Source organism: Dermacentor andersoni, chromosome 1 (genome assembly GCF_023375885.2).
Source record: "Dermacentor andersoni chromosome 1, qqDerAnde1_hic_scaffold, whole genome shotgun sequence".
Classification (NCBI taxonomy): domain Eukaryota; kingdom Metazoa; phylum Arthropoda; class Arachnida; order Ixodida; family Ixodidae; genus Dermacentor; species Dermacentor andersoni.
In genome coordinates, this window is record NC_092814.1 from 265,503,314 (window position 1) to 265,528,633 (window position 25,320).

Consider the following 25,320-nt stretch of genomic DNA (forward strand, 5'->3'; position numbering starts at 1 on the left):
AGACAGAAAGAGAGCGGTTTGGATCAGAAGGCGAATGGGGATAGCCGATATTCTAATTGACATAAGAGAAAAAAACATGGGAGCTAGGCAGGTCATGTAATGCGTAGGCTAGATAACCGGCGGACCATTAGGGTTACAGAATGAGTGACAAGAGAAGGAAAGCGCAGTCGAGGATGGCGGAAAACTAGGTGGAGCGATGAAATTAGGAAATTCGCGGGTGCTAGTTGGAATCGGTTGGAGCAGGACAAGGGTAGGAGATAGCAGGGAGGGCCTTCGTCCTGCAGTGGACATAAAATAGGCTGCTGATGTCCTCAGCGTGGATGAGTCAGAAGATGGCATGGGCAAGCTACCCCTTTTTACATGCCCTACCCCAACTCTTACACTGTGCAATATAGATATGAGACCCTTGCCCATTTTTCTTGCTAAAAATGTCGGGTGCACGCATTTGATGCCTACTTTGTTTACGAGCTTTAAATGTTATCTGTGCATTAGTTTTCTACTATGGACACAAAAAATGTGTGTGCATTTGACTCAGGGGCATATTAGAATGGAGCAAATACTGCCAAACAAATCAGCAGTGTGTTTTCACACCTTTTTCTGTATTTGAACTGCCAAATCGATCAATTTTTGATGGTTCTGTAAGGGACGAATTAACGGCAGTTAACTGTATGAAATAGAACTTATACGCACTTTTACATGACGTAAAGAAACCTTACCGTATTGTGCGCGAATACGCGCTTTTTCTATGAACAGCTATTCATTCCAAATTGGAATGGTGGACATTGGCAACTGTAACAGACAAGGCACCGAAGAAACTTTAAAGCACCTGTTGTGCAATTGCCCATCACACGAAATCAGAGGCTTGCCCTCCAGACAGCTTTAGGGCACTTGCATGAGAGGCCATCTAGAGAAGAGATACTAAGACTGTTGCCTCATGCATGTGCAAAGCCACACAAGCGCTGCTGCATTTCTCGAAATCCACCAGCCATATAACAGCTCATGACAGACTGAACTTGAGCATGTGTGCGTGCACTGCAAACTTTTTCTTTCTCCTTTTACTCACATTTTAGACCCCTTTTGCCCTTCTTCAGAGCAGGATACCTAATCAGCCTCAGCCTGGTTAAACTCCCTACCTTCCCCTTATCACCTCTCTCTCTTTGTTATTGTGTGTATTGGATGTAATACAGTTATTGGAGTGCAACATCTGCTATCGTACAGTATGTTTCATTGTCAATAAAATTAGTAAATAATCTATATACCAGAAAAAAAAAAAACAGCTACTGAAAAAAAGACAGTGAAAGTTAATTTGGAACACGATATTAAATGAAAAATTCTTTTTTTGGGTAGAAACTTAAAATGCCTATCTCTACATATACACACAGTCCTTCATTTTCGGGTAAAACCCCTAACTCTCGCTTTTTACACCCCGAACAAAACTTACGAAAATTGGGTTAAACCCGACATTTCCTTAAAGCTTGCCCTTTCATAAAGAATAATAGTAAATGCAGGTGTTGGAAAACTAATGAATGCTGCCCATCTTTTGTGAGCAAGTGGTCAAGATATACAAATATACATGCCTCATTCTCGCTTAACTCTTTCCCTACGACGGGGGAAATAGGTACTTATTGTAGGTTACGCCTGATTTTTCTTTTCTGAAGGAACTACTGCGCTCAATTTTTTTTCATATGTAACACATAAACAAAAGGCAGAATGAATGCACTTTTCATGCATAAAAGTTTTATTAACAAAATGTGTTCATAAAAAAGATATAGATTGCCAAAATCAAGATTGTGGGATAAAATTGAACAAAGTTTGTAAAGTCATGCTTTTATCTACTAAGAAAAAAAATGTGACAAGGATTATGAGATATACAAAATGTATTGCCATCTAATAGGCGCTACCTCCGAAAAAAATCAAAACATTTCATTGAACAGGTATTCCACTACAAAAATTTAAGTGCAAGCACTGTCATGAATTTCAGTACTATTTTCTCGTATTTCAGCCGTTATGGCTCTGTAAAAGGCCCCAGAACTTTCTAAGTTCAGTCTTTGGTTCCTTTAGAATAGAAAGTAGGTTAACTTCCGCAATAAAATATGAACTTAAGCCCAAGCATATGCCGTCACAATTAATGACTTACTGCGAGCCACTGCGGGAACTTCTGAGCAGCATCGCCATCCGTCATTCATTCAGCTGTATTCCACTTCAGGTTCTGTTCAAGTTTTGTTCAGTAATGTACTTCTCTGAGCAAAAACATATGGACCAGGAATTCAGTGATGAAGCCAATCTTCTTCTCCATCTGACTGCAGTCCTAAGCCTGGCATTGCGAACTTTCCAGTACACTTATCAATTTCAGTTCATGTATCTGAATTACGAATAAATGCAGTTTTTACTGTGAGCCTGTGGTCTGTGTACATTTGCTCACGGGTTTACTAGTGGCCAAAAGCTGAATGTGCAGAGCCCAACCAATATAGAAAAAAATATAACAAACCATACCTGTCCCTGCTGCGATAGGAGCTCCTGCGTCTCTCCATACTGCTACTTTTCATGTCACTGGTATTTGCTTGTTTCCAGCTTGCACAAGCCTGACTAGACGTGCTGCAAACATACACAGTGCATAGTCTCTAAATGTACTCTCTCCTGCTGTTTCCTAGTCATGACACACACATGTAAAGATGCAGTGAGGATGCACATGCTGCAACAAACAATGACTCTACCGAATAGATCCAGGACTTGTGTCCCCATCTCTATACATAATTTTCGAACCATATGCAGAAATTAGTACAAATGAGTTCTGCCACTATGAAAATGGGGGCAATAAAAAAAAAAAACGCAGCTCCGGGAACACACTATTTATTGTTGACAACACATTGACAGAAACCATACTGCTATGTGCATTTACCTTTTATTTATTATTTATTTTCAATACTGCCAGACTCTTTCTGAGACCATATTGAGATTGTACATGCAGGTATAATAATACATTATAGTTATGATAACTTTTTACTTAACACACTTTCCATTTCTTTTCTGGTGCAAAACAGGCCCGTCACATTCATTGTATGCTCACTGCCATGCATCACAAAAATTCTAGGATCATCACAATAACCATTGCTTCATGTTGACTGTGCAACGACAGCATATAAAAACCACCCATATGTCAACTGTATCAGTCAATACAGCAAGTGCCATCTGTCCAGTCACAATTATTGTGGAGCTGCTTCCTTCCTTAGTGGACAACATAAGTTCACACCGCACAATACAGGGTTTGTGAAGTTCAAGTGCATTTCATAGCCTGCCTGTCTATGTGCAACCACTCCACCAGATGAAATCTAGTGGCGATACTGAGCGTTACAAAAGCACAAGCAACATTCCACGCATGGAGACTGTCACCAAATAAAAAACAGACTCTCTTGCCAAAGTTAGCCCAGCAGGAACCAGCAAAAAGGCAAAAACTTCTACTATTGAATGAAAATATTCACTTATGTACACATTTACTAGATGAACTGACATAGAACAGCTCCATCACGTCTTCTTTATTTGGTATATCTGCTTCAAATTTCATGCATTTTTTTTTTGGGGGGGGGGGGGGGGCTGTTGTAACTGAAGAGCAGCATCGTGGAGAAGCATGCAACATCCAAATGAGCGTCAAGGGAAAGTGCAAGCATGTGGCATTTGGGACACTGGTGGAACAAAATGGCAGACTATCAGACCTGAATGTCAGCACTTTTGGCAAGATGTCTATAGGCCCACCGGATGAAGGTTGTCATCACAGAGCATGTCAGACAGTACAGACTGTTCCACTTGAGCATGGGCACAGTCTGTGACAGCATTACAGGAAACCCCAGCCAAGACATATGCCATGGCAGCAAAGCGTTAACGAAGAATGCTCGGTAGTACATTTAATATTCTGGTTCCCTTTTGCCGAGTGGGCAGCTGACTGCGCGAGAAAGACATTGCAAGCTTTGTGTGCAAGTAACAGAGGTCTTCATGAATTAATAAAATAGAGGAAATCCACAGGTAATAATATACTAGTACATTTCAACACACTGCTATATAGACATTCAAAATTGATTTTTGCCTAAAGCTTTACATAAACAATGAATTTGCAGCTCACATGCAACTAAACGAGAAAACAAGGAAAGGCAGGGAAGTTAACCAGACAGGGGTCCGGTTGGACACCCTGAATGAGGGAAAGGGGATGACGAATTGAAAGAAAGAATGAAAAATGAACGAAATTTCACACGCACAGTAGCGAACATGGGTGTCTGTAAGCATCTTCACAGGACTGTTTACATGCAACTAAACACAACTAAACGTTTATTTAGGAAAATTATGTCCTATTCCTACTGCTTTCTAGAAGTAATAAATTAAAGAACAGTTTCTTTCTTAAGGAAAAAAAAAATTCAGGCCGAAAAATGTTAAAGGGCCAGTTAAGAGAAACACTTCACTTTCAACTGATAAAGTATTCTTTCAAAAGTAAGAGGTTGATTGCTAGAATAGAAAATAAAAACTAAAGTTACATTTTTTTCTTTTTTTTTAAATTTTCAGCCATAACATTAATGCTGGTGTGTCAGTGCGACATCACAAATTTCAAATAATTTTCTTCCACTGGTGCCACTGTGGCGCAAACGAAATTCTCAAAATTTACAATGTTGTACATCTAGCACAACAAAAGATTAACAAGGGCAAGACAGACGCTGTCGAATTCCATGACGTGACAGTGAGCTAGTGCACAAACTTCAAAGTGCCATCACAATCTGTCTTTTTTCTGGCTTACCAAGCCTTCCTCTCCAAGTAAGAGTAGCTTTTCTGGTATTGTAGAAAGGCAAGTTACTAATATAACTGTACAGGTATTTTTTGGCCCTTCAACCCTTTCCATGCCAAGGAAGAGCTTCACTCCTACAGGTGTTATCTCCAATATATGCCAGTGACAAGTCTTGGGGATTTCCTTTCATCTGCTGAGTGGCAATCTTTTAATTCTTTTGGTGTGAATGCTGCAAAGTGGTACCAGCTTCACAGAAAAATGATTTGTTGTGGGTGCAGTAGGCGGAAACAAAGAGGAAGACTGGCTCTTCTGGCCTTAAAATTGTGGTGCTGAGCGAGGCGTCTGCAACGACTACAGCCACCTCTTGCAATGCCAAAATTGTGGTGTTTCAGAATGTTCTTTTACCTCAAGTAAACAATTAGATCTGGAAAGCTCTAGCGAGTCTTGTTTAGAACTTAGTACTTATGATTGTTAGGAAGCGTTCAAGCCTCTCGCAGCCTGTCTCGAAATTGAGGCGGCTCACCACAAATGCTTTGATGCTGGCACCTCTACGATTTCTATTCCTCACCGTCAGCAGCAATAATGGGCCGCACAGAGGACAACAAAACAATGCTTGACTTCTGTTTCAAGAAGTACCGCACAACATACAAACTTTTTTTGGCCTTGCATATATGCAACTCAAGAACATAAAAAAAAGAAGTCACAGTTTTGCCCAACAAGTGAAGCATTGATTTCAATAGCAAATTATTAGACAGCTACATGAAGTAAGGTTAGTCGTTTTATCAGCTGCATAACTACCGTAAACATTCACTTACTAACTAAATTAACAAGCACGTGGTCACATGCACAAAGTCGAACATGAGCACGTCTCACTCGATGACCGCAGGCACACGCTGTCAATAAAACGCTGGCGTGATGAAGAGCGGCCAGCAAATTCCCCTTCGTGCTGCCTCTCGCTTCAACGGGAACTAGGTGCGCGAGAACATAGCGCATGCGAAGCCATCAGCTATCTCCGGTTGGCTAGCCTTCAAACCCAGCATAGATCGCCTCCAAGATAGAAAGTGCGCTGCTGCACTCAGCCGCCGCAGCTGGAGAAGATGTGCACTAACCTGCCCCCTCCTCCCTCTTTGCACACGTGAGAAGGTGTACACTTTCCCTGCCTTCCTCCCTTGCAAGCACTAGAAGACACCACTGCAACAAGCCACCATCCTTCTCGGTTCATCGTCGCAAGCTTTTGCTCACACCTACAGCATACAGCTGTGATGTTATTGTACTTGGACTTTATATGGAACACTACAGCTACGGCAAAAATTTGCCTTGGGTGTCCATATAATTGCTATCACAATAATAAGTGCCAGTAAATGACAACCAATAACAACAAATAAACTGCTGATATTGCAATAATGAAATCTGGTTACAATGAATCAGTCAAAAAAGTTTTGAAAACTTTGGTGGTTATCTAAAAAAAAGGTTGGCACGGAAGAGGCTAAGCTAGTACATGGTGATGTCATACCCCGCTTCTAGTACTGGTCAAAATGCCCATTCTGGAGATTATACAGAAAGCAATTCTCATTAGTGCTGTGATGAAATGATTGCTGCTTACCATCCGACACAAGGAGCAAAGTCATTCTCACCTTGAGTAAGCTTGAGTTGTCAGCTGTTGTAGAGCAGCAGCCTGATAGCTGCGATACTGACCTGCCAAAGGAAATGTTATGCAAATAAGCTAACTGACAAATGCTTGGCTCTTAAGCAAATGTTCTTGAAATCCAGGCAGCCACAAAAGTGACTAGGTTACAACTTGCATGCGCATTGCAACGTTGGTGCTCATCCAACAGTCAGGTACCTATTGCAAGACTGAACTAATCTTGTGATAGCAAGAAAGAAGGGGATGTGGCATTACCGGGCCGGAGGCATGGACTGTGCCACCCCGTCAGGCTGATGCCCGGCAAGCTATAAATTCTCTATGGGAGTTATGCGCGAGGGCGGATTGATCAGAAAGTTATGATCGTGTTCTTTATTTTATATTTCCTTGCTTGTTTACTTACTTCACCCTCACCTCTACTTAAGCCACTGAGAAATCCCTTTTATCGTAATTCATTCTCTGTCTTCCAATCAAATGTCAAAATTGGCACCTTCCAGAACCGCACAATAATTATGTGGCACACCATAACTAGATAGAAAAGAAAGGAATGCATGCTTGGTAAGTATAAACACCATTTTTTTTTTATTGTTCTGAAGGAGTTGTGTATGATATCCCTCTCTACTGTGGACTATGGTATGTAGAGCGCACCAAAAGATGTGTGAACACTTGGCTGAAAGAACACAATCTGAAGGCAAAAAAGGCCCAAAGGGTTTCCTTGTCCTGCATTGCACTCAATGTGGTTGCGTTCCACAGTTTCAAGATGCGAGTGTTACAGCCAAACATCACAATGATTGTACAAGATTAATCATAGAAGCAGCAGTCACAACCCAAGATGGCAGTATGAGCAACTACTGATTGCCCTCTCCGAAAAAATAATTGCCAAACTTGGGTAGTGCGGCCAGTAACGTTCCTTCATAGATATTTACTTTGTTTTGAATTTGTGCGATTTCAGTCACTGTTTAGTTACCTCCACGTGGAATCGCACTTCATCCATTTCCTTCTCAGCACAGCAGCCCGATGCCCTACCCATTTGACTATGGACTACTCAGTGACGCAGGTTGGTGGGAAAACAGTTAGAGACACAGATAGACAGCACCTGGAAAGTGCATGAAGTATGCTAAGAATGCTAATCACATGAAAATAATAGTTTGGCAAATCTGTTTTTAGCCTCCTGATTATTCAGACTTATTATATGTATGTGGCCTGTGCTGAAAACGAGTTATCCATCTGTGACTGTATTTACAAGAAACAAGCCTTTCTGCAGCAGTTGTTCTCCCTTCAATAAATGGTTTGAATGTTCTAAATAAGTGTTTGTTCAATTATAAGCTTCCAACCTTGAAAACTTTGTATTCATTGGCCCGTTTCGTTAGAAACTTTTTATGCCGAATTTTGGCAATACTGAATTGTTTTGTGATCACAGCAGTGTTCGATATAAAGATTTTTCACTGTAATTTACTGGTAAGAAAGAACAGTAAGTTATGCAAAATAATCTAACAGATGTTTGGCTCTGTACATTCACAGTGCCCATTTCATTCATAAAAAAAAGAAAGACACTTACTAGACAAAGAAGAGATTGGAAGAACAGGGACACAGGATGTGTTCCACTGTGGCTGTGCCTGCAATGGCAGTTGCCCTTGTGAACGGAGCATGCCTGTGCAACAGATAAATTGCATTACAGGCCAACTCCACCCACAAGAAGAGCAGATTCCATACAGTTTATGTCAGGCAAGCACACAAACTACAAAGACACGAGGTGGTGTCTTTGTCATTGCTTCACATTGTCAATCTCAACAGAAATTGCAAATCAACTTGAGGAACAAAGAAGGGCAGCGGATTGGGCGAGTTGGTGTTGCATGGTAACAATAAAATTCAAACAGCGCTAAATGACAGGACCAGAATGAGGAGGAGACAAACATGGCGCCGTGTTTGTCTCCTCCTCATTCTGGTCCTGTCGTTTAGCGCTGTTTGAATTTTATTGAGGAACAAACTCTGTGCAGGTTAGCTAGTCCACATAATAAAGTTAGTCCACATAATAAAATAAGTCTGTATATCCTATGCACTGGGTTGCTGCAGGCAGCAGGCACAGCCCATATTGCCCAAGCTTAGGTGCTATGGAGTTGAGGCTGTGTGCAGTAAACAAGGACGTACAGTAAAGCCCTGTTAACTCGAAGCTGTTAAAACCGGAAAAGATTTAGAGACAAGCAGAGTTTTGAGATAAACGAAATCACGAAAATAGAAGCCCACTGGCCATGCATACAACACATGGAGCCTTCTCAACATGTCGCCAGTAATATTCTCGGTCATTGGCACTAAGCCCAGACGATTGATCTAAAAGGCCCCTCACCAGGTGCAGCCATTTCGAGCTGACAAGCGCAGTGCCTACAATGCGCGCTAATGATCATGACTGCTAAATTATTACATCCCTACGTGCCGTGGAAAGAGCTTACATTTCAAACCAAATGCCATTTGCCCTTGTACTCGCAGGTGCTACACTCCCAGCCCGAGAGTCGATGTCTCTCTCGGAAGTGCGCGCACATACATGGCAGTGCTGTAACGGCGCTCATAGTGACACGTGAATTTGAGAATGATTCAAGGCAACATCAATTATTTTTTTAATCTGCTGCTTCAAGAGACAATATTTTGTCCATTGAAGCAACAGTTTATTATCTTTCTAAACAAGTTTAGAGCAATAATAAAACATACAAACCAAATGTATGTGTGTTTTTGTTTGACTCTGTACCGTAGCAAGAGAGACGTACTTCCGTTTCGTCTGCTTTTCCCACATTGTGCAGTAGCGCAAGCAGAGAACTAAACTATGTAATTTTCTACCATGTTCCAGCGCCGCGATCATGCTCTTTCATCCTCTCATGCCTGCCTCAGTGCTCGTGATTGTGGCACAGACTTATACTGCTAATGAGGTGTTCTCGTGCAAAGTGCACAAAATCATCCACTACACGAGACGAGACAAACACCGCAGCTCGTGCACAAGACTATCACCAGAAGTGAGTCACTCAGCAAAAATGCGAGTGAAAAAAAAAGAAGAAGAAAGAAGGCGGGGCCCGTGACGTATTCGTCACGCGATCCTCCGGCTTCGGTATGGGAGAAAGCAGGGAAGAAATATCACTTCCAGAGGCTAGACGGGGCAAATGGAGAGAGTGTCTTGTAGGCAGTGACGCTCGCCTCATGAAATCATGGGTTCGCGGCACTTCAAGTATTTCTATCTCTGCTATTAACTAATTTGAAAAATCCTTGCAGTAGAACACTGCTTAGAGGGCACGCAACAACTTCCATCGTATAACCAAAATTTGCTATGTCAGCTGGTGAGGGGTCCTTTAATGCAATTTTTAAAGCCAGTCATGCGAGCATGACTGGTTCCATACCAATTATGACACCCAAAAAGCTGATGCTGTTACTTTTTAATTACTATGTACAATTTCACTTCAGAAACTGAAACTGAACTGCAGAACAGTGTAAGTGTCATGCTGTTAGCAGATGCCCTCGAGTGATGCGGCATTTACGCCTCACATCCACGTGAGCATGAAGTGAGCTTCTTATTAAGCCGCGATTTCATTAAAAACGCTGTGGGCTTGCATGCTGGCTTCTCTTGGTCGCAGCGCATGGGCTGATTGCCCCTGATCAAAAGTGCCGGTCATCTTGATGAAAGTTGCAACTAATACACTGTGACCCCACTGATGCGTCACTGGCAGCATCCTAATGAGAGAGAAAAAAGAAAGACTTCGGCTCCCAGTTTACCACTATTGCGTGAGGCTGCAATACAGTGGCAGTGAACACCTGAACAAGTGCACGCATAGACAGAAACAAAGGGTAAAGCTAAATGGCGAGCATGGCCCGGCATGGCGTCTGGCTCAGCTGGTGGGCTGCTACTGGGCAAAAGTGAGTGCTAGTGACGCTGCTAACGCTTCCATGTTACGTCTTCCCTGGTATTTTGAAGTGAAGATTCTGAGATATCTGGAGTTGAGCACAAAAACTTTTTGAGATAAGGGTTGAAAAACACACGAGTTGATGCCATGGCCAGCAAAAAATTTTGATTAAACGATATTTCAGACATCAGAGTTCAAGTTAACAGAGGTTTACTGTAGTGTTGGTTGTGGACATTCTTTTTCATTAGACAATACAGAGCTAGAGTAGCATAGGGAGTTTGGAATCAAGACATTTTGTCCAGGTGGGAGAAGTGCAGATAAAGAGGTGTTTCTTTAATCACAGCTGCTGTGACAAACTCTTCACTTGAAACTGTGCCAAAATGTGATTATGTGGGTCTTTTTTTAATAGGTTACTTCTAAGACTATTCGAAGAAGTCTGAGGGTTGCAGCGCAGCGCATAGATCATGCACCGACGATCCTGTCCACAAAGTATCGAAGCAACGCACAGTGCAAAAACAACCAAAATTTTGAACAAAAGCTCACACCTCCTTCCTTTCAAGGGAGCCCCACTTCCAATGAGTCAAGGTCATATGCACAAATGCCTTTACATTAGATGTACTGCCTGCAACATCGCAGACTATGGCACGTAACTTCAGTAAATCATCCAATACAATATGCGATATGCCACCACTGGAAGCGCGCCATGCAGAAAAAAGAAATAAGAGAAGAAAAAAGCAAAGCTTGTGACGTGAACGTGACACGGTCCCTCGGCTTTCATATAGAAGAAGACAGGGAAGGAATGTCACTTGCGGATGCTGGTCTCTGTTGGCAGTGAAAATCGCTTCCTAGTAGTATGGCAACATGACATTTCAATATCTTCTAGCTCGTAATCAAAAAAATTTAATTATGGGATTTTACGTGCCAAAACCACGATCTGATTATGAGGCATGCTGTAGTGGGGGACTCTGGATAAATTTTGACCACCTGGGTTCTTTAACGTGCACCTAAATCTATGTACACGGGTGCTTTTGCATTTCATCCCCATCGAAATACGGCCACCTTGGCCGGGATTTGATCCCGCGACCTCGTGCTTAGCAGCGCAACACCAAAGCCACTAAGCAACCATGGCGGGTTCCTCTAATAATGAAGCAATTTGAACAATTATTTTGGTAGCAGACTCCCTTGATGGCGCCTTAGAACTTCCCGAGTTGAACCGAAATTTCGAATGGAGCCTGGTGAGGGGCCCTTTAATGCTTGTAGAGTGAGTCACTTTGCCTAACTATGGGCGCTGGTAAGTTGATAAGTTCTAATGTTTGGGTTTGCTGAGTCATGTTCACTTGCATATCAGTTTTGTTTGTGAAAAAGAAAATCTTAGTATTACCTGCATCATAGCTTGCACTAGGCACAGCTCTGTAGGGAATGGGTGGGGGAATGGTTGGACGGGCAACTGGAAATGGCGGTGCTGCCATTGGGGCTGCCCAGTGAGGTATGCTGGCCATCGCAGGGTTGGCTGCATGATAAAGTGCTGCAGCCTGAGCACCTAACTGCTGCTGCTGCTGTTGCTGCTGCTGTTGTGGACTGCAAGATGCCAGGGCTGCATGGACCAGGGCACTTGAAGTACCTTGACTGGTCAGGTTGATACTGCTGCAAAAGATACAGAAACAGGTGTACATTATGAATGCTGAGAGTGCAAGATATTAATGAAACCTTTATGGAACAAAGAGCTAATGTTACTGACTTTGGAGCTGTACTCTTTTTTTTTTTTCAAAACTAAAATTAAATGTCAGTCCAACCAGGCTGGTTGGCACTGAAAATCACTTTATTAAATCGGGAGCTATGAAGACCGAGAAAGCTAAAAAAGAAAAAAATCTTGCAAACAAAACAAAACAAAAAAAGCTTTTGTGGAGAAAAATGTAATTGTTGTGCAGGTTTTAGCATGCACTTACTGTAGTACTACATTCAGTGCATTTCCATATCCTTCAAGAAGAGCATCACATTGCCTAAGGAAAATAATGGCATCTCACACTCGGTCTAATGCTAATATGGAAGCTTTGGTAACATGCAAAGACTCTTCTCCTTTTGAATCCTTGACTCTCGCGAAAGTTTCGCACATTAACTTCAAAGCCACTGTCCCATTCAAACTGTTTTCAGCATCTCAAAAATTGTTTAACCTCATGTTTGGTGGTGCTACCTTCATCTTTGGAGATTGTTCCAGAACAGCCTACACAGATGAACGCAACTTTGAAACATGCCATTTTGTATACCAAGTGAACAGTTCTATCATAATAAAACATGACTGCTGGCATACACCAGCAATAAATCTGAAAAGCATTATAACGACAGATATTTACAATAACCACCTTTTTCTTCCTTATTCCGGAGCAACTTCGTTGAATCAGGATTAAAGCTGCATTCACTGTGTTTCCTAGCCTACGAAATCATTAAATTGTACTGATATCAGTTCAGAAATCGCAAATAATTCATTACAGTTCAGCTGTATCAAAGTGTGATTTCCCAAGAGTCCACAGTGACTCTGCAAACAGTAAGCTTGTCAGCACAAATTAGCAGAAGTTAAAGTTTATTATCATCATCATTTATTCGATTCTTACGTAGGGTACTACATAAAAAGGGGGTTCAAAGAAAAGATACATCAGAGCATGGCTATCCCAACATGCCTAACAACTATACATTCTATAATGCTGAGAAGACTGTAAGTGGCATAATTTTGAGTATTAATTCCTGACACAAACTGTCAATAATTGCTTGAATTTCAGGAGGTTACATTCGTTGATAATTTGATGTGGTAGCTTATTCTATTTCTCAGTTGCTAATGGTAAAAATGACCGACTGAAGCTGTCAATCGAACCCTGTAAACGCTGTGTACTAAAACATTCAAAAATTAGAAGCAGCCGTGAGGTGCATGTAGGCAAGATAAGAAGTTTTCCATGTAAATGATTGAAGTAGAGTACAGTTTACGAAAGAGGCAAAGTCTGGTGATTCTGTGGTGGTGGTTTAATGTATAGAGTCCAACAGACACAATAATTTGCCCAATGCTCTGCTGACAAATGCACGTAAATATGATAAACACCCAATTTTGAATTGCTTCAAATGTGTTAAGTATATTTGATGAGGACTCTTGATGAAGACACAACCACATTCAAGCTTCAGTTGTATAAAGGTTTCAAAGGCTAGCTTTTAAGTGTAGACAGTGCACAACTCAATGTTTCATATTATACATACAAAAGATTTTGATGTACCAGATTCTATTTTATCTATGTATTAAGACCAAGCAAGCACATTTGTAATAGTGATGCCTAGGTGATGATGCAAGTCAACTAGTGCTATGGATGCAGAGTTCAAAGAGTAGGGTAGCTGAGTATAGAATTTGTACATTACTTGCATGAGCTCACATTTGCTAAAGTTGAGCTTCACTTAAAGGGCACCTCACCAGGTCTGGCCATTTTGAGCTGAGAAGCGCAGAGCAAACATTGCGTGATAAAGATTGTGTGTGCAAAGTATTACATCGCTATGCGCTGCGGAAAGATCTGAAATTTCAAACGAAACGCCCTTTTTCCTTCTCCTCGCGGTCCCCGCGCTCCAAGCTGGATGGTGATGCACTCGCGGCCTTGCGCCTATGTACTCGAGTCCGCAGTGTGACGTCGCTCATCGTGACACGTGACTTCGAGAATTATTCAAGGCACCATCTGTTATTTGTGTGATCCATTGCTTGAATTGACGAATTGAAGTTTAGAGAAATAATAAAACACACAAACGGAATGTCTGCGAGTTTTTTGCTTTACTTCACACTGAAGCAAGAGAGTTGTACTTCTGCTTCGTCTGCTTGTTCCCACACTCGTACAGTCACGTGCGCAGGTACCAAAACTATGGCATTTTCTACCGTGTTCCAGTGGCGTGATCATGCTCTGCAATCCAATTGTTCTGACTCAGTATTCGTGTAGCACTGAATTATACCACTAGTCATGTGTCCTTGTGAACAGCGTGCAAATTCATGCGCTGCGCGAAACAATAACAGCTCGCGTGCAACGCCGCCAGCAAAAGAGCGCATTGCAGGGGGGAAAAAAAATGCGAGCAGAAAAAAAAGTGAGGGCGGGACCCACGACGTATGTGTTACACGATCCTTGAGGTCCGGCATGGGAGAATGCAGGGAAGGAATTTCGCTTGCGAAGGCTAGACAGGGTGAGTGAAGAGGGAGTCTCACTATGCAGTGGAGCCCGCCTGCTGAAATCATGGGTTCGCACCACTGAATTATTTCTATTTCGGCTATTAATGAGCCAATTTTTAAAAATTTTTCGGTAGAACGCTCCCTAGAGGACACATAACTTTCAGCATATAACCAAAATTTGCTATGGGGCCTGGTGAAGGGCCCTTTAATAGTCAGTGCCGCAACTTCCAATTATTAGGAGTTTTTGCAGCACTATCTGGTATTAGTGCTATGATGATAAATGCCACCATCATCAGCAAAGAGTCAGATTAGGAAAGAGGTGGTGCTGGAAAGATTGTTAATCAAAATTAAAAACAGCAGAGGGCTCTAGACAGCCCTGCAGAATGCTGGAGATTGCTTTCCAGTGCCAATAACAGTAAATTGTGAGTAACCAATGAGGTAGCAGCTAATATAGGCATAAGTCAAAAGAGGAAAGTTTTTCCATCAGTCACTGATGTGGATTTTTGTCGAACTTATGAGCTGCAAACACTACAGTAAGGCCTTCTCTGTCCAACTGTGCATTGTTTCGTTCCACCGGCCCAACAGTCCTATATGCAAGTGCGATCGGTGCTTCTCTATTCTGGTCATCACATTGAGACAGAACAGCTGCTATGCCATATGGTGAAGTGTCGCATGAGACAAGAAGCTCCTTCCGTTCGTCGTAGTGTGCCAGTACGGTCGGACTGAGAAGCAATCTCTTAAGTTCGTCAAATGCTTCTTGATGCTGAATTTCCCATCTCCATGTGGCGTCCTGCTGAAGGAGCAGGTAGGGACAGCTGGTAACTGTTGCCCTGTTCTTCGAGAATCTGTCATAGAAAGCCAACATTCCGAGAAATGACTACAGCGCTTGCTTGCAGTTTGGTGCTAGGGCCTCAATGATGGCTCGAACTTTCTTTTCGCTGGTGTGAACTCCTGCTTCGTCAATTCGGTGTCCTAGAAAAGACACTTGTCTCACTGCAAAACGGCACTTGCCTTTTTCGAGGCGCAGATTGTACTTGTGCGGCCTCTTGAGGACTTCTTCCAATCTGACAGAGTGTTCCAAGGCATCCTTTCACGTCATGTAAGTATACACAAACGCCTGTTATCCCAGACAGCATAGTCTCCATGAACCGTTGAAAAATGGCTGGTGCTGCAGAGATCCTAAAGGCAACCATTTGACCTTGCAAAGCCCTCTCAGCGTGTTGAGGGTCAATATCTCTGCTGTCTGTGGTGTCACATGAAGTTGCTGGTAAGCTTGTGCTAAATCCAGGGTGCTGAAGACCTTGCCGCCCCTCAAGTAGCTCCAGACCGCTATGGAGACTTCGTCTAAGGGAGAAATAACTGATGTCGGCAGAAGACGACAACGATGAAGTGCGCGTGCGAAGGCACTGGCAGTTTTGGCACGAGCGAGCCTCACGGAACGAACGCCTCGCCAGTGCTGGCTCCTGCGCCTGAGCTAGTGTCTGCTACTATATACCTGTTTCCTTGACTTAATAAATAGTCGGCAGCCAACCACGGCTGTAGAGACGTAACAGTGATAATTTTCTAAATGGAACTTGAAGACCAAAGCTTTTCTGTGTCGATATAACGAAGCAGGTGATTTAATATTAGCAGGGATGCAATTGCCAAGTGCAATACTACAGAAGCAAAGTGTAAATTTTGCATATTAGATCGGGATTTAGGTAAGAGGAGGTTATTGCACTCAGAGAACCTTGTATTATTTTTGTTTACAGGAATGTCAAAAGAAAGGCTCTCTAGAAGTATGTCATGATGAGAGAGACAAAATGTAATTAGAGACAACTTACAATAAAACAGCTGTCGAATGAGTAAGATATGAAGTTGTTCACAGAGAGATAAGGTTTTATTATAGTGACATAACTTACAATTAAAATTTTAGTTGTGGAGTTTAACACCCTGAAAGTGCACATGTGGTTATGTGAGACGCTATAGTTGAGGTCTATTTTGACCACCTGGAGTTCTTTAACTCGCACCCTAAGCATGGTACACGAGTGCTCTTACATGCATGAGTGCTGTGATGCATGTACCACTCATGTTCATGTACCATGAACATGAGTGCCGCGATGCAGCAGTTTTACTTTGGCAATTTTTAAACTCCGAGCACAAAGTGGAAGGTTTTGGAAAGAACAATAAATAATTTTAGCATCATTTACTTCAATGACAAATTTCCTTGGTCTTCGAGAACCAAGGGAACTTTTTTTTTTTTTTCGCGGGGAAATTGTTGCAGCTACCAAGAACGCCATAGTGGGTATACGCCACATGCTTGAAATGAAACAAGAACGCAATAGAACTGCGACGTCAATCTACCATTTATGTCGCACAACTGTATTGAAAAAAAGAAAAGCACATTATTATAAACGCCGTGTCTCTTAAAAGGTACGTCGGACCGGCTTTCTCGCGCGTTTCGTATGCTGAGTGACCTTTTAAAAGCATTTTTTAATGGTCCCCTTTGAATTAAATGATCATCCTTCTGCAAAACATGTGCAAAAATCGGTAGGCAATAGCCGCGGAGCTAACGAAACGAAAGCAAAGCCCGTACGTCAGACGTATCTTTAGCTTCTGGGATTCGGGTACGTCCGGTGTACCTTTACACACTTTTATTATAAAACCGGATTATGATGTAGCAGAAATTTTTTTTCATGGGATAGTTTATCGCATGCTGGTAGGAGGATCAAAGCGCGAAAAAACGGAGACAAGGATAACACATCGACAGGAAGGGCAATCAACTGATTTTCTTGAAAACCAGAATTCCTCCCAGGAATTCTGGTTTTCTTTTTTGTAATGTTTTTGACCTGAGGATGGTAATGACTAATAATGTTTTGATGCGAGGATACAAAAAAATGCGCGACTCACCCTGACGCGTGCATCTTGGACCTACACAGCTAAGTTGTCAAGTTGTCTCTTGATCGGTGACAAAGCTCGTTGAAGTCAACATATGAATGTCGGGTATTTCACATCTACCACTGATTGACACCGCACTGGTTCACTATTTTAATTTGAAACAACGAAACTTCACAAGTTGCTCTTACGGTGCGTGCTAGTTAACCACGATAAAAAACAGCCGTGCGCTATCTTTGACCACGAACGCTAAAGAGGAACGGCCATAAACAACGCGTATGACCTCACATGCCACATCTATTAAAAACTTTCACCACAATGAGAGGGGCGCAGCAGCACAATGGCAGTACAACGCCGGTCGTGGGCGCAGCCATAGAGTTAGGAAACTCTATGGGCGCAGCCATACGCCATACTGGCCATGCACAGTTGCTCGCCGGCTAGCCAAGCCAAGCACATCCTGTCTCTAGGCGCCATAGGCGCTTATCATGGCGCTTATGATCAGGTCACGTGAGGAATTTTTGTACGACATTTAGACGCACACCCAAGCCAAAGCTACCAACGTTCAAAGTGCTTACTACAGCGTGGAGTTTCCTACAAAAGCAATTGCAGTAGCAAAGTCTATGTGCCAGACCACACCATCATTCTAGTCACCTTAGCCCGCCTTACCCCCACCTTTCATTGTGTGTTGTTATTTATTTTTTATTTGTCCATACTGTGAGTCCTTTCGGGCTGTTACAGGGTGGGAAATACAATCTTATAACAAAACAGTGGCATGCGGAAATAATTAATCAGTAATTATATACAGGCATACATACACTTACGATTAGTAAAACAACATTTCCAAATTTCTTTCAAAGAAAACCACAGAGATAATCAGTAATTGTATAAGTACAAGGCATATATACACTTACGATTAGTAATACAACATTTCCAAATTTCTTTCAAAGGAAACCACAGAGTCAACATTTTCAAAAACCTCGGAATTAAGTTTGTTCCAGTCAACAATTGTTTTAACCAAAAAATAATGCTTAAAGACATCAACTCTGGAGCAATAAGGCATGAAAGCATATAACTGTGATTAATCCTTGGTGATATTCTGCCAGGAGGTCACAAGTACGGGTTGGGATCCACGTTTAGGCTTCGCGTTTGGCGCGTTTGTAATTGGAACATGAATTTTTATCTAGCCACCCTCCGGTGCTCAGCAAGTGTCGGAAGGTTAACCCTATCAAGTAACTCTGTAACTGATTGTAGGAGGAAAAGATAAACCTGGCAGCAAGACGCTGTACTTTTTCTAGTTTATTAGTGAACTATTGCTGGTATGGGTCCCAGACTATACTTGCGTACTCTAGACTAGGGGAAGCGTTGACTAAGGCGAACAATTGCCCGGTATGCACTTTACATCAGAACATCATCAGTTTTACATCAGAACTGGCAAACTTTAGTTTCCTCTTTACCAAGCCGAGCTTTCGCTGTGCGGATCCACAAGTGATCGCCACATGACGGTTCCATTTTAGATCATGTGTTACAGTTATTCAAAGATATCTCATTTTTTTGTACGTTTTATTATCGCTAATCACCCAACGAATAAGAAAAAAATAATTCAGATCATCATCATCATCATCTTAGCTGTGTCATATGTGGAGACATATGTGGAGAGGAGGGAGAAAAATTGGGACTGCAATTCAGTAGAGAGAAGTCTGGGATAATAGTATACAATGAAGAAAGGGGGGAACCATTGGAAATACAAAGCACTAAGATTGATCATGTTGAAAAATACAAGTATTTGGGCATATGGCTAAACGAGGGCAAAAAGTACTTGGAAGAACAGGAGAAAATTATGATTGAAAAAGCGAATAGGAACTCAGCTGTAATGAAACACAAGGCACTTTGGAACTATAATAGGTACGAGGTGGTTAGGGGCGTATGGAAAGTGGTTATGGTACCTGGCCTCACATTCGGAAATTGAGTACTGTGCATGAAATCGGAAGTTCAGGCATGCATGGAAACGAGACAAAGAAGTGTAGGCAGGTTGGCCTTAGGAGCACACGGGAACACCCCTAATGAGGGAGTGCAGGGGGACATGGGATGGACGTCATTCGAAGGTAGAGAGGCAATAAGTAAACTAAAATTTGAACAGAGACTCCCAGCACTGGAGGAAAAAAGGTGGGCAGGAAAAGTGTACAAATATCTGTACATGAAAAGTTTGAACACAAAGTGGCCACTCAGAACGAGGAAGCTGAGGAATAGATACCTACAGCCGAGGGAGGGGGTCCAACGTGGTTCTAGTGTGGGAAAGGAGGTGAAGGAGACGGAAATAAAAATGTGGGAAGAAAGAATGCTTGGAAAGCCAGCGCTATTAATGTATAGGTCACAAAAACAGGAGATTAAGAGAGAGCTCTTATTTGATAACTCGCGGGGCAGCTCACTATTATTCGAAGCTAGGACGGGGGTTTTGAGAACGAAAACATACAGGGCTAAATTTGAAGACGTGGACCTTCGGTGCACAGCTTGCGGAGCCGAAATGGAGACCACTGAGATGCACAGACCTTCGCCCGACCCTGGCAGAGGGAACAGTGGCAGATATGGAAGGGGCATTAGGTTTTCCCGGGGAACGAGGGCAAATAGACGAGAAAAGAGTGGCAGTAACGAAGGGGAGGCTAGAGGATTGGTGGAGGAAGTCAAGGGATAGATAATACCATAAATCGGGGAGATAATGTTTCCTCTACTGTTTTAGATAGTTATTTTGGGGGGAGGAGGGGAGTGAAAACTAGGTTAAGGAAAAGAGGATATAAAGAAAAAAAAAAGAATAATAATAAAATAGGAGGGGGTACAAAAGGCTAGGTGGCGCCAGCCGCCGCCCGTTACAAAGGGTATAGCCGTGGTATAGCCGCCATCCATCCAACCATCCATCCATCCGTCAGCCTCCATCTTTGTTTGTGTTCCAGTCAGCTTCCAGTCGCGTCCGCCGCTTTGCCACGTGCGTATCGACTACGTCCTCGAAGCACGTCAGCTGTCATATGCTGCAATGGGATTATCAAGCAGATTATTGAAGAAGCTGTATGATTACGGTAAAAATACGCGGCTACTGGCGTCCACTTTACTTGAAGGTGTCATTCTCTTTTCAGGAGACAGTTTTCTGGATGACAGGGACGGAACCAACCGGTCAAATGCATCGAAGCTTCGCCAAAAGAAATCAAGGCGCTCTAACACCGATGAGCGTAGAAAGTGCACCACTGCAGCAACGAAGCTTACCGAGATAGAGCGCATGAGGTTGGAACTCGGCCTTGACGATGCTGGCGATGAGCCAGCTGCAGAGGCACAGACAAGGCCAGCACTCGAAGATCGAGTGCCCGTAGTAGTATTCAAAGATCCCACGAAACGAAAGGTTTGCTTTTCTGCACAACTTTCAGAACGCTGTTTAACATTTATAAAGATAGCCAATTAATTCTTGGTCACAGAAGCCTCGTACTGCACATGCGTTCCTGCATGGTAAATGCTGCCTTTATTACGCATCCTTTAGCACCAAAAACTGCTACTGCTTATGTTTGACTGTGCACGAGTAAAAAAAGAAGACTGTACTAAACATCGCCACTTTCATATTTTTATAGGACGTGGTCATGTATAACACGCAACCATATGTATATTTTTTTAATTTACTTGATTGCATAGATCTTGACACCAACAGTAATCAGTTGTCTTTTGTTAATTTTGTTTTAACACATTTTTCAGCATCTTTTATGGGAGCAACAAATAAAATTTAGATTACGTAAACACATTAGCGCCCAGCTATTAGGGGTCATGCCAAAATGACATGCTTTTTTTTGTCAGCTGTGTGATGTCTTTCATGCATTCATCGGCAAACTTGTAAGCACTGAATGTAGCAGCCGCGCAGCTAATTTTTATTATGCTCTGTATTTTCTCGATACTGAGTTTTATGTGCAAGTTTCAGAAAGATAATGGCATCAATGATGAAGGCATACTATATAGCATTCCAAGAAAATAAATGCAGATGTGCCTTTAATGTATTCTAGAAAGACTTGTTTGTTATCAAAACACGTGTTTTATTTTTACCTCTATTTTGGCAAAGTGCTTCTATATTGGTTACAAAAACTCTTAGACAGTTGCAGGTACAAAGACAAGTGCCATATCAACACTATTATTTCTCTTGCCATGTTTCTACCTTCCTTTCTGGCAACAAAGATGACGCTGTTCATGTCTTCACAGCCAATAGCGAACAATGTTACAGTAAATTTAGATAAATCAATATCAGTTTGGACATCATCGATATTTGATAGGGAGAGATTATTGCAGATTGCAATGCAATTTGGAGGGAAACGTAAATGTACATTCCTCTGCTAAATAAGATGAGCTATGCAAGAAAACTTCGGTAATGACTGTTTGAAACAAGAGGCGGTCTATATCATTATAGGTCAGAAAATTCTAACATTGTTTTGCAGATGTCACCGAACAAAGCATGCCAACAGGATTCTAACGCAAGAAGTCTACATTCTTGGAACAGTAGAAACTAACAAAAAATCATTTCCACTAGAATTGGAATTTTTGCATCTATCAGAAAGCTAAGTGGGCCTGTTTAAAGTTTGGCTGGACTCCTTGTCGCAAGCATTTTTTTTTGTTTAAGTTAGAAGATTAAGAAATTTGTCGCGGCATTGCATTTTGTTCCCATAAAGGTCTAGCATACTTTAAAAAAAATTAAATTCATGAGACTTTCACAATGCAGTTAGTGTAGAAAGGTACCAAAAATCAATAAATTCTGGTTGGTAGATTTTTTTTTGAAGCTTTAATTTACTTGATGCAAGTCATTGCTGTCAAAAGCAAAAAAAAGAACCTGCTATATAACCAGGTACTCACGTTGACAGCAAACTCGTCTGTCAAGTTTTCTCTGACACACCATGCACATATTTTGCTTGGCAGGTCCAACCAGATGCACGCATGCAACATATATGGAACACCATTATTTTCATTTTCCAATTTTGAGGCATTGATCTTGGTTTGAACAATTTTACATGCAGCACAGGGATGAGTTAAATTGACATGCACTGTTCGTCTGTAACACCCGCCGTGGTTGCTCAGTGGCTATGGTGTTAGGCTGCTGAGCACGAGGTCGCGGGATCGAATCCCGGCCACGGCGGCCGCATTTCGATGGGGGCGAAATGCGAAAACACCCGTGTACTTAGGTTTAGGTGCACGTTAAAGAACCCCAGGTGGTCAAAATTTCCGGAGTCCCCCACTACGGCGTGCCTCATAATCAGAAAGTGGTTATGGCACGTAAAACCCCATAATTTTTTTTTTTTTCGTCTGTAAATTGTTTTTTAGGCAAACAAGCATCAGCTTGAAGAAAAGAACACTTGCAGTGACACGCATTGTGATGCGAATGAAATAAGCTTTAAGAAAGCAAGACATGATGTTCTGAAGTTCGGGATCCAAGGCTTGGAAAAGCCCAAGCAAGAAGAAGCCAAGATCGCTCTAGCTGTGCAGCTTGGAGCCAAGGTGAGTCCTTGTATATTATGGTTCACATATAAACAAGTTATTACCCCTCCCCCCCCTCTTTTTAGCCACCCAAGAACAACTACTTGAATTACAAGGAGCTCATTACTGACAGAAAAGACAAAAAAGTTAAAGAAAGGGAAGAGCGAATTCTGGTGGGTTCCCCTTTGCTTACTGAGCTTGACGGAAGATCCATAACTATGTTTACATTAACCATTTTGTTCTGTTTCAGAATGCAAGGATGGGTCTGAAGCCTAAAAGGCAAGGAAATGTCAGGCAAAGGTAAGCTGCCATACTAGCAGTCATAAGTGCATCTGCACTTCGGTAAGGCATGAATAAAGCAAGAATTTTATCTCTTTGCAGGAAAACAAGCCGCACAAAACATGAAGGTGTGCATTATGTCAGTAAAGAGCTGATATCACAAGTAAAGCACAAAATAGCAAAGACAAAGTAAGCAGCTTGTACATATGATTAATAAAATTAGTTTTATTTGTACAAATGACAACTAGTAAATCACTTTGGTCTGAACCGGTCCAGAACATTGCTTGAGCTCCTGTCCTTTTGTCGTTTCACCTCGGCCTTCTTCTCTTGCTGAAGCTGTTTTAGGTGTTCCTGCATAGCAAGAAGACACTGTACTACACATTGCTATACAATCTAAAACTAGTTGCTACATGTGTGCACAACCTTCCTGTGAAGGCGCGTATGATGCAGCCTACAGCTGTAGACTGCACTGATAGTGAATGCTGGTGGCAGACACAGGTTACGGGAGACAGGGGGAAAAAAACAAAAACAAGGTACTTCACAAGTTGCCCTTTCAAAAACTTCAAGTAATGGAGAAAGTTTGTCGTGAAGCAAGGAATTATGAACTCTACCTTGACATTCTGCTCTCTCAGTGCCTGCTTTACTTTGGCAGTCTTCTTCCCAACTTTGGGAGTGTAGTCAATTGTCCTTGGCTTTACCCACTGCAAACACAGAACAATATTAAAATAATGTCGAGAGCACTAGGTTACAAATTTGCAGAAAGCTTTAGAAGTTGCAGCTAAAGGCACAGTCCTCCCCGTGCTTTTTCTAGTGAAACTCTCGAAGTTTCATTTGAAGGTCACCATGGCTGAAGAGATGGCAATGGGAGACCATTTGTCAGACTACTTAGAGTCTCCCTGATTTGCCATTCCAGACTGCATGAGACTGCACTTACACCAATGCTTGGCTGAAAGGAGAATCTCGGGCAGTCGAGAACAGCAAATCAAAGAGACCATTAGTGAACACAATTGCAACAACGAGCTTAGCCAAGTTAGGCTTTCTTCGTAAAACATTACACATGTAGCTATTTTCAGCAATGCTCTAATGAAAAACTGATTGCATAAGAACACATGACATTCACACAGCTTGACCTCTCGTCTGCACACATATACACTGTAAATGTTATTCGAAAGTGCTTGCAATGAAGCACAAGTGATACAACTGTAGAGAATATGCCCCTTGTGGACATTTAAATTTCCACACTTTGTATTTCTTCCACAGGCTGTCAATTTATAGCACTGTTCTGTGAGAAATTATATGTGGCATTTTACACATTTATTTTCAAGAACATCAACGCCCCCTGGTTTCTGACTTCATGAACGCATTTGTTTCCCCTGCAATACCTGTCCTCTTGCAGCACGTGGGGCAGATGCTTACGCTAGTTTTCCATGGCAGTATAGAGAAGCTTTGTGACTGGTAAATGTAATAGATTTGCTGGTTGCCCCTACCTCATTATGGTTGACATGCTTTGCCTAAAACTATTTGCAACTCATGTGTTCATAGTTTCTTTACAATCCGACAAGACGGCATTCGGCAGTCTTCAAACTACTTTTTTAAAGCACCATGTTAAGATCTCGAACAGTTACCAGCAACAGTCACTTCCCCAGGGGTTCCAGACAGTTCGACAACCCTGCCCTGTGCAATCTAGCACAGCTTATTTCACCAACAACAGAATAAGTTACATCAAGGCACTGGCAGAACTAGGCTGTAGTGCCTGACATAACACACCCTAACACACTTGTAGTACTGGGAAGCACTGTGTAGCTAATCTGCCTTTGGCCGGCTGCAGGCAGTACAACCTAATCTTAAAAGGAAGCTCCTTTTGAATAATCTTGACATACCAATTTCTTGTTCGATTCGTCCACTTTTGCTTGCATCCTTTCAACGTTCACCTGGCCAAGGCGCTTGGGGTCTAAGCAGATGAGCTCTGGTTGTACCTGAAACCAATATATTTGATATGACAACAATGCACCTGTGACAATTGCCCTAGTTTATCCGAACAAGCCCAGAGAGTGCTAAATGGTGATAGTTATGGGAAACTTTAAGATATCAAGAGAAAAACATACTTTCTCTAGAAGAGCCTTTACTTCCATTTCTCTTCGTTGCTGCTTCGTCATGTATGGGTTGCTCTCAAGTGCATCAAAGTTTGGCTCTCCAGAGCCTGAAAACA

General features: G+C 42.1%; 3 protein-coding genes across 6 annotated transcripts in view; 1 reads left to right on the forward strand and 2 right to left on the reverse strand.

Moving 5' to 3' along the window:
* The window catches only part of drosha (ribonuclease 3 drosha), a 268,462-nt gene extending 250,695 nt beyond the window's left edge, over nucleotides 1-17,767 (reverse strand). For 2 of the 4 annotated variants that reach the window (XM_055063089.2, XM_055063088.2), the window contains exons 1-5: nucleotides 17,361-17,764; nucleotides 11,670-11,932; nucleotides 7,966-8,058; nucleotides 6,400-6,460; nucleotides 2,494-2,595 (exon numbers count right to left, since the gene is read on the reverse strand). In XM_055063089.2, the coding sequence (XP_054919064.1) occupies nucleotides 2,494-2,595; nucleotides 6,400-6,460; nucleotides 7,966-8,058; nucleotides 11,670-11,932; nucleotides 17,361-17,374 (533 nt within the window). In that variant the 5' untranslated portion in view covers nucleotides 17,375-17,764. Of the gene's footprint in view, nucleotides 1-2,493; nucleotides 2,596-6,399; nucleotides 6,461-7,965; nucleotides 8,059-11,669; nucleotides 11,933-17,360 lie in introns of all 4 variants that reach the window. The other 2 variants (XM_050196330.3, XM_055063090.2) reach the window with 2 other exon arrangements.
* A 2,494-nt stretch (nucleotides 17,768-20,261) lies between these two features.
* LOC126548210 (uncharacterized) lies at nucleotides 20,262-23,349 on the forward strand. The gene is made up of 6 exons (XM_050196358.3): nucleotides 20,262-20,413; nucleotides 20,471-20,730; nucleotides 22,680-22,853; nucleotides 22,919-23,005; nucleotides 23,083-23,132; nucleotides 23,214-23,349. The coding sequence occupies exons 1-6, from the start codon at nucleotides 20,371-20,373 to the stop codon at nucleotides 23,302-23,304; spliced, it is 705 nt and encodes a 234-aa protein (XP_050052315.1). The 5' UTR covers nucleotides 20,262-20,370; the 3' UTR covers nucleotides 23,305-23,349.
* Nucleotides 23,317-25,320, reverse strand: part of LOC126548198 (WD repeat-containing protein 46) — an 89,902-nt gene continuing 87,898 nt past the window's right edge. Inside the window, exons 10-13 of the mRNA XM_050196339.3 lie at nucleotides 25,217-25,311; nucleotides 24,992-25,087; nucleotides 23,723-23,812; nucleotides 23,317-23,462 (exon numbers count right to left, since the gene is read on the reverse strand). Of these exons, the coding sequence (XP_050052296.1) occupies nucleotides 23,364-23,462; nucleotides 23,723-23,812; nucleotides 24,992-25,087; nucleotides 25,217-25,311 (380 nt within the window). The 3' untranslated portion in view covers nucleotides 23,317-23,363. The remainder of the gene's footprint in view (nucleotides 23,463-23,722; nucleotides 23,813-24,991; nucleotides 25,088-25,216; nucleotides 25,312-25,320) is intronic.